Genomic DNA, 9,019 nt, shown 5'->3' on the forward strand with positions numbered 1-9,019 from the left:
TAGATTTGTTGTTAGAATAATCGATTAATCGAAAAAATAATCGTTAGATTAATCGATTGGAAAATAATCGTTTGGTACAGCAACTACTGTACATATAAGCAACTGTTTTTTAATATATACTGTATATATATTTTAAAGAAAATCCCACAACCGACCTTTTGCTCCAAAGTGCGCTCCAAAGAGTCCACCTTCATCTGCTCCTTCCTCAGACTGGCCTGGTAGGCAGCCTGCTCCTGCTTGGACTTGGCTCGTACCTGGGCGATCTCAGAGTTGGCCCTGGAGACACAGAAAGTCGGTCAGGTCCTCCTGTGATTCTCGAGAAGACAAGGTCTAAAGAAAGACGAATCCTGCAAAGCTACAGCAGAATTTATCCAAATAAATGTGAAAAGGGGACTAGAATTCCTCGTAGGGAAACACGTCTTCCGCCATCTCACATGCCAGAGGTTTAAACTAAAATTTTAGTTTTGGTCATTTTTAGTTTAGTTCAATACCTGTAACAGAGACAAGCACAAGGCAGGCCCTAGAAAGTGTTTAACTTTAACCTATTTTCAAACTTAGTCCAGATAAACACCAACTTAACTTAAAGTGACCTGCATATCCTTCAAATACATGAAAGTCAAAGAAAACATCTTTATATTTAAGAAATCGGGCATAAAACACGAGAGTTTAGCCATTTTGTCACTTAACTGGCATATTTTCTTTTGAATTRGGCGCAGTCAAAGTGAAACAGGAAGTGACCTTAAAGGGGATCTTTTTAAGATGGTAAACTCTGTTTTTTGCTTATTGAAATAATATAATTTGAACTTCATCTCTCTGATAGCGACTCAAAATATTCTAAATCATCAGATTCTTCTCTACAGTCTGTGCTGTTAGCTGTTGTAGCAYWGCTCTGTTCACGTCAGACATTCCCCTTTCATWTTTATTACAAAACTTTGATGTCACAGCGGCTTTAAGTTGCGTATTTATTTATAAAAACACCACGTAACTCACTTGTCCAGTTTCTCCTCTGCGTGGATCTTCAAGGCTTGATACCGCTGCTCCTCTTTCCGTACCCTCGACAGATACTCCTGAGCGCACTTCTTCAACACGTCTTCATTCTGAGGGGGAGTGAGAAATACGTCAAGCCGCCTGCCGTTAGCGAACCTTTAACCAGCACTGCGGCTTCTCTGTCACCTTGCGGAAGCCCTCCAGCACGTCCTTCATCTTCTCGTAACGGCGGAAGAGGTCTGCCAGAGACTTTTCCACCGAGTTGAGGTCCGCCAGCGCCTGGTCCTTCTCCAGGATGAGCTGCTGGATGGTGTGGTGGGACAGAGACTTCTCTTTCTGGTCGTCCTCTGGCGGACACACAGACATTTTGTAAGTCGCCGCTCTGTTCGCTAAAGCTGCCGCCGTAAGAGAGTCTGAAGATCTACATGAACATCTACAAAACGTTGACTTTTACGTCGACAAATCAAAATGGGTTAGTGGGTTATTATGGTCTGCTAATATTTTCTACTGAACATGATATTTTCTTTTTCATGCAAACACAAATGTTGAACAATGAGAACATTAGGCATTCCTTCACAGAATGCGTATCGACAACTTTACATAATGTTTAATCACGTGATATTGTGAGATCTCCCAAGATGACGTGTTAAACAAAATTAGTAGAATATATGTAAAACTGACTGAGTTGCAGCCATTTTTGTGTTGGCTAAGGTTGATTAGTTGTGGCAGCCATCTTGAATAGGGTTAATTCCAGTGGTGGGCAGCGCTAAACCCAAAAATTAGCTCCACAATTTCTTAAGCGCTTATGAATACGTTTAGGTCCGCAACTTCAATAACGCTTATGCCATAGAAAAATTAGTGAAAGCTAATTTTAAAGCGCAAGTTCAATTTGACATTTACTAGCTGGCAACAATTCATGTACAATATATGTACAACACTGTCAACTAGTAGCGTATGAACCCTTGTACAGCTTAATTCTACAACCGCCGATTGCTGGGGATGTGATTTCATGAAACAGAACTTTGGCTCCTGGTGTAAAAATTAAAAAGTTGTTGAGGATTGCTAGTTCGTCTGCTTCTTTGTCTTTTTTCTTTTGTTTGTTGTAGATTTTTCATTAAAGAAGCATCAATAACGTAATTTTAAAACTGTTTATTGGAAAACTGAAGCGATGCATTCTGGGTACATGACGGATTTGATTTGTGACGGGAAATGAAAGTTTTCCATCTAGTTGCTCCAGTTGACCACTAGATGTCTGTCTAACCCCGTTGGCGGATTGCTTTGACCAATTACGCCAAGTATTGAGCTCCAGCGTTTAAACTTTATTTTTTTAATAAAAGGAGCTCCGATTACAAAGTAAAATAAATCAATTCATACAAAATTTTAGTAGGGATTACAAACATTTACTGTTTTTGCTGGGAAAGCGAGTTCTAAACATCGCCTTCCTGCTACGTAAGCAGACACAAAGCATTGTGGGAAATGAGAACAGTGACCGAGAGCAACTGTCAGCAAGGACGTATACGTTTCCAATAAGTGTTTTTATCTGGGAGGGGTGTTGTTGGATAGATGATGTGTGTTGTGATTCATTGACAGCCATACCTTCCGCTGTTCAAGATAATGATGACTGGTAGKTAATTAGTTAATAGCGGTACTGCATTTTGATTTTAGAAAGCACAAATCCACTTATGAATTATAAATATTAGTAAGACCGCTAATGCGCAAACGAAATATTCAAGTCTGCAATTAGCGGATTTGCGTTTTAGCGGACTGATGCCCACCAGTGGATAATTCCATGATTTCATTCAAATCCCTCTGCTGGATCATGAAATGTTTTGCTAACGGCACAGACAAATGAACACACAGGCAAAAACATTATTGCCGCTTTGCCTTCGGCTGCAGGTAAAAATAAAGAGTTAAATGTTCCAGAGGCAGAACTGGCAGGTGGCTCCAACTTGTTCTTGTTCCTTTAATTAACTTACAACCGACAATCTACTTGGCGGTCACTAAAGCAGCTTGTGTGGTTTTAGCTACAACCTTTAGTCAAAAGGTGGAGCTGATGGTGGAAAACAGATTCCAATGCGTCTTTGCAGCCGAACGTGAAGAATACTGATGTTTGAATAAAATACGAAAAGTTTCTGTTTTTTGTTTTTTACCCATAAAGCGAAGCAAAAACAATGTCTAAGCCTGCAGGATGAAATGCAACAGAAATGGACCAACAAAAGTTACCAGACGAGATGATATAAAAAAAAAAAAAGGAGAGCATGCGCTCCCTGCTCTGATGGACGGATGAAGAGATGTGAGCGGACACAAACAAGTGAAGCACAACTCCGCGTTACTCACCTGGCATGCCTGTCAGGGTTATCAAATAGAAAGGGGCAATGATGAGAGCAGAACAGAAAAGAAGGGAGCGTGTTAAATCAAGCTGGGAGGGTTCAAGACATGTGAGAGAGCCGAGGMTTAGACACGAGCGGAGGGACGCTGCTCCCTCTTGTGACGCCGCTCTGATAAGTGTGTGCGTCTGCAGGTGCCAGAGTGAATGTAGGTGAGAGCAGGGGTAATGCAGAGTAAAGCCGTAGTGGAATTTAATGAGCTCAAAAAGGCCAGGGTTTCATCCTCCATTGATTTTAAGAGTTATATTAATAAAATTAACGCAAAATAGCTAGCATTGCAACAAAAAATCAATATGTTTAAAGAAAAGAGGCAATGGATTAAAAAAAAGCTTTTTCATTTCATACTAAACAAATGTGCAAAAGTAGTAAAATAAGAAAATAAAAAAGACTGAACTCACCTATCATTTGAGCAATGGTCTTCTCATATTCAGCAACAATTCTCCTACAGATGAGAAATAAGAGATTCATCATTCTGTCATAATTACTTTCTCTTTTGGAGCACAAAACATTTCATTTATCAGTGATTTTAAAGTGTTTTACTCTGATTTAATTTGTGATACTTGTCCAAACTTTAGTCTCTGGACTCTTCTCTGTGATTGATCTCCGTGTGGATTTGTTTGGTTAAAACYGGTTGCATAAGGTAAGAGGATTGATTGGCTTTGACTCCCTCTTAGTCTCTTAGCCCCTCCTTATCCAGAGCGCAATCAGTTAAAGAAGGTAAGCTCCGTCTTATCCACGRTAAGTGAACCAGCTGAACTCACACCCACCACCTGCTGACAGATAATCAGTTTCAGTCCCMCTTGCTTTGGTCTGTTTGAGCTGCGACCTGAAGTCATTTGCTGCACATTGTTTGTCGATGAATTTGGGGAAATCACAGCAGTTTAAAACAAACAAGGGAAAAAACCTGTTGGGTTGAGCTGTTAGCAGGCCAAGTACGTGTTGTAGTTATTGATTACTACCGCACCAAATTGTAGCTCAAAACCTCTAAAAATGACTGTATTAGCTGTGGTAGCCATTTGGATTATTTAACTTAGCAAACTCTTAAAACTAAGGATATAGCTGGAGGTTACAGCCAGTTACTACCATGTCAAATTTTACCTCAGTATCTGTAAAAATCATTTGAATTTGTGTGTTGAATTGTTGTGTTTGTTAAGTTAGCTGTGGGTGACCATTTTACGTGGTGTCAAATCAAAAAACTAATCTGTCAATGATTATTAGTGAGTTTATATAATTTAAAGGGGGGTATTATGTATTTTCCAGGTACATACTTCAATTCTATAATTAAGTTACCTTCAACTGTTATAAAATGCTGTAGATATCAAAAATAAATGCCTTGAATGTCTCTTTAAGAACCTCCTACCATTTCTGACACTCCCACTTCAGCATATTGTCACAGCAATGCTTCGAGGGAGGGGAGATCTGTGGGGCGGGAGCTCAGCTACAGACTGAGCTCCGGGGAGGAGTTTTGTACAAATAGGCGGAGCTTTGCACAAATAGGTGGGGCTTTGCACACATGGGTGGAGCTTTGTACCAGCAAGGCAACACATGGCTACCACAGGAGATTCAAGGATTCCTCAAGCATGCATGAATGAATCAAAGCAACACTCTGGGACATTATAACATGATATACTGTACAGAAAAGCTAAAAAAAAAATTACTTAGCAAACTCCCACCCCCCCTTTAAGCCTAGTGGTTCGTGAGATTTTTTTAAAGAGTGTTAAGTTTTTATAGAGTTTGAAGCATTCTCTGTGCAACCCTGTAAGTTTATTTGGGATTTACAAATGACGTCACCACGATGACTTGAAATGCTAATAAAAGTAACAGCATACATCTCACAGCCAAGGCGCTTGTTTTGATGATTATTTGCATGGATGCACAGTGTTTAAGCTTCCAAAGCTCTTTCAATGGCAGCCCCCACAAACYTACTTTTATTTGGTCGTAACTGCAAAAAGCACATCAGTCATGTCTACATGCTGATTCTCAGACTCATTTGGAKATCTTTGATTTCTCTCGTTTTTGCATCTTTGACAGGTTAAGTGAGACAAACCAACTGAAACGTTAAAAGGTGATAATTTGTCAGGTTAAGGTAAGCATCCTGGTGTATTTAATTAACAGAAACAGAAACACTCCTATGTGTTATATCCACGCTTTAGTGACTGATGTGGGACCCGACTGTGATGAAAGTGATATCAGCCCAAGGTGTCTCTTCTAACCTCATCTCCACCACTTCCTGTCGACTTTCTTCATACTTCCTCTGCCACTCCAGCACTTCTTTCTCTTTTGTCACGATCTATGAATGGTGACAAAGTTGTTAAATGTAGCGGAAGATGTCACACCAAACTATACGACTCAGAAATAAAAAGAAAAACAAAAACCTCTTCTCGTGCAATGTCCAAGGACTGGTCCAGATCTCGAGGCAGGTGAGGACTCTCCCCTTCGATGTAGCTGCCGATGGTGGCGGTCCTGGCGTACAGTGAGCTCTTGGGCACGACGTTTTCCACCGGAAACGACATGTCTTTGTGCTGCTTCCAGGAACCGATGGAGAGGAGAGAAAGGAACGGAAACATGACCAGTTACAAACCAGACAGGGTCTCGGATGAAGCGTCCCTCTTCCTCAGGCTCATGCAAACATTCTCTTCAGGATTCCCTAAACCAGATCTCAAGGCAACACGGGACTGCAAACTGTACCACACAGCAAAACCAGCGTGTAAATGAGGGAAGCTGGTGATGTTTCTGAAGACTTGGTCAGCCACCACATGATTGGATGAAACAGTCTTCATTGCAGCAGTATAAGCCATGTAATTGGCTGATGCTGGCCCCAGCTGAGCGAGCATGATCGCCCGCTGCTTGTAGCTCGGGTGTGAGTTGGTCCAAGCAAGACAAAGTAAAATAAAAAATAAAAAAATGGGGCAGCAGGGAATTAACAAGACACGGAAGACAGGGAGTGGACCAGGCAGCAAGGGTGTTATTAGTTTTATGTTATGGGAAGTTCCAACACAGTGAACTGGTAATGCTTTAGAGTTTAAGAGATTTATGTCAACTTATTGTACACAAAACCTAATATGTGAGCTGAACCCGAGTTTTGTTAAGACTTTGTCTGTGAGGCTGTGTGACCTCTGATAGAAATAGCCAAACTGCTTGAGGGAAACGTGTTATTAAAATGCTAAAATCAATGTTCTGGTACCACTGTCCCCTAAAAAAATACGCAGAGAAGGATTTAGTCATCCTCGAAAGAGCTGGATTATAGGAGGATTTAATGAAAATTAGGAGGCTTTTTAAGATTAGGAGGATAGTGGTGTAGAAACAGAACATAAACAGGCATTCAAATATTTTGTCTGGCTCAAGCATTAGTGAATATACAGTATAGTATGTAAGACAGTTTTAAGATAAGATAATAACAAACTTCTTGTGTTGGATGGACTTCAAGCAACTTTTACTTTGATTTTTGCAAAAAAGAAAAAAATTAATTCAGTTTCTAGATAGACTAAAAAAATCTACAAGAAGCAGTGCTAGAGATCCAAAAAAAACTCCACATACAGTACCTCCTCACTAAATTAGGTTTATTGTGAATTCTTAAGGGGTGCTAGAACTAAAGACACAAGTTCAAACCAAAGGTTTAACAATGTATAAAATACAATCTACTGTAGTTTGACATACAGTTACTACAAAAAGGAGAAACTAGAAATATAAGCTAAAATGGGACAAAATCACAACTACTCTGTGGCACTTCTTCAATCTGCTGTGCAGCATGACCAACCAAGCTCTGTACTACAGGTGTATAGGAACAGATCACAGGGGTATGATGTTATTCTTACTTTGAGTAAAGGTGAGCCATTGATATTCCATCGCCGTGTGATGGGTTTCTTTAGTCGAGACTGTAAAACGTGCAGGACAGCAACATGACAAAAGGAAGGACAGAGGACCGGAGAGTGTTCACCCTAATTAAAAAGTTATAATTGTTTTTTTTTTCCACCAAAACCTTGTTTCTTAACTTCTGCTTCTAAAAGGGCACCAAAACTAATTGGTAATTAAGCTTTCATAATAAAATTAAGGTGTTCATTAGTGCGATTAGTTTAGTAAAATAAAATAAAAATCTGAAAATTATAATGTGACTGGGAATTTGTGGTAACAAAAGAAAAAGCTCATACAGGGTTCCTACAGTTTAAGGCAAGTTAAATTTAAGACCTTTTAAGACTTTTTAATGCCAAGTGAAATTAAATTTAAGACCAATTTCATAATAAACACAAATAAAACAAACTAGCAGAAACTCGTAAACTAAGGTATTTTTTGTTTAAGTATTAAAATATTGCTGATKGACCAATTGCTTTTATCCATTTATAGCAGAAAAATTCTTAGCAGTCAGTTTTAAACTTCATTTAATTTCTGGAAATCCTCTAACGACCCAAAATTTGGAGTTTTAGGACCCACAGTGGGGTCTAACCCCAATTCGCTGTAGATGAAACCTTAAAGTGCCTYTGACATCACTTTTTTGTAAGAAAAGTGAACGCATTTTTGGAAAGACATCATCATTTACATATTACAAAACAAATTTCTCATTGCTCAGATAGACAGTTGTTGAGATATTTGCATGTGAAATAACAGGAAGTGATGTCAAAAGGGAATGTCTGCATGTGAATATTTAAAAAAACACTTTTACCAATTATTTTAATATTTGAAATGAATTACAATCATCCTATGTCCAATGTGTTAACATTTTTAAGACTTCTGAAAGATTGATTTAAGACATTTTAAGGCTGTTTAAGGCCTTATTTTTGGATTGCTGAATTKAATGCCTTTTAAGACTTTTTAAGGATATGCAGGAACCCTGTCCTACCAGAGTATAACTCCTCAGCTGCTTGTTTAATTTATTTTGTGTGACATCCCCAGTCACATTGACAGCCACACAGGATACATGCATAACAGAAGTGAGGTACTCAGGAGGCACAAATAATCAGTTTCTGAATCAACCCGGAGCTTGTTGCGTGTCAGGGCGGGAGCTGGTTGCATTAAGCCATGTTAGAGACATCATGTTCGGGAACACGAGGATCGTGGGTGTTGTGACGCAGCCAACATGTAGAAAAAGGGCATGGGTCCACAGCTGCCGAAGTGCTGCAGGAACCGAGCCACAAGCCGAGCCACACTTGTGCACACGCTTCACTCCGCGGCTGCACACGCATCCATCACTTCCCCCCCCAAACGACTCATTCAAAGAAGCCTCCTGCGAGCACAGCCACTCTGACGCACACTCGGTTCAGCAGGTGCAGGCTGACTCAGCGCAGTACCTGGGGAGTTACAGTGGAGAGGGAGGGGCACTGAGAGATGCTTTGGGCTACTTGCAGAGCCTCTAGCCTCAGGGCAGCAAGCACCAGCTCCTCCTTGGCCGCACGTGGGGCCAAATATCAAAAGGTAAAAGAGGAGGGTCGAGTCCCGAAGATGAGAAAGAACAAAGGGAAACACAGAAACTTGAGTTGTGTGCTCACACATTTCACCCAACATTAAGCTATTTCACGCAGCAAGCCAAAAAACTGCAACCAAGAACCAATAAAACATGGGTGGACGAAAATGAAAAGGCAGGATGGAAAAAGGTGAGACAAATGGAAATGATGTGTACACACACACACACACACACACACACACACACACAC

The 9,019-nt window shown here is 40.2% G+C and overlaps 1 protein-coding gene across 1 annotated transcript in view; it reads right to left on the minus strand.

Annotated features, from left to right (window-relative positions):
• Positions 1-9,019, minus strand: part of tacc2 (transforming, acidic coiled-coil containing protein 2) — a gene marked incomplete at its 5' end in the record, with an annotated part of 19,268 nt that overhangs the window by 2,021 nt on the left and 8,228 nt on the right. Inside the window, 8 exon segments of the mRNA XM_014033437.1 lie at positions 156-276; positions 991-1,097; positions 1,174-1,334; positions 3,325-3,333; positions 3,773-3,816; positions 5,588-5,664; positions 5,750-5,896; positions 8,657-8,749. Of these exon segments, the coding sequence (XP_013888891.1) occupies positions 156-276; positions 991-1,097; positions 1,174-1,334; positions 3,325-3,333; positions 3,773-3,816; positions 5,588-5,664; positions 5,750-5,896; positions 8,657-8,749 (759 nt within the window).

The sequence above is a fragment of the Austrofundulus limnaeus genome, unplaced genomic scaffold (genome assembly GCF_001266775.1).
Source record: "Austrofundulus limnaeus strain Quisiro unplaced genomic scaffold, Austrofundulus_limnaeus-1.0 Scaffold1738, whole genome shotgun sequence".
Lineage (NCBI taxonomy): Eukaryota > Metazoa > Chordata > Actinopteri > Cyprinodontiformes > Rivulidae > Austrofundulus > Austrofundulus limnaeus.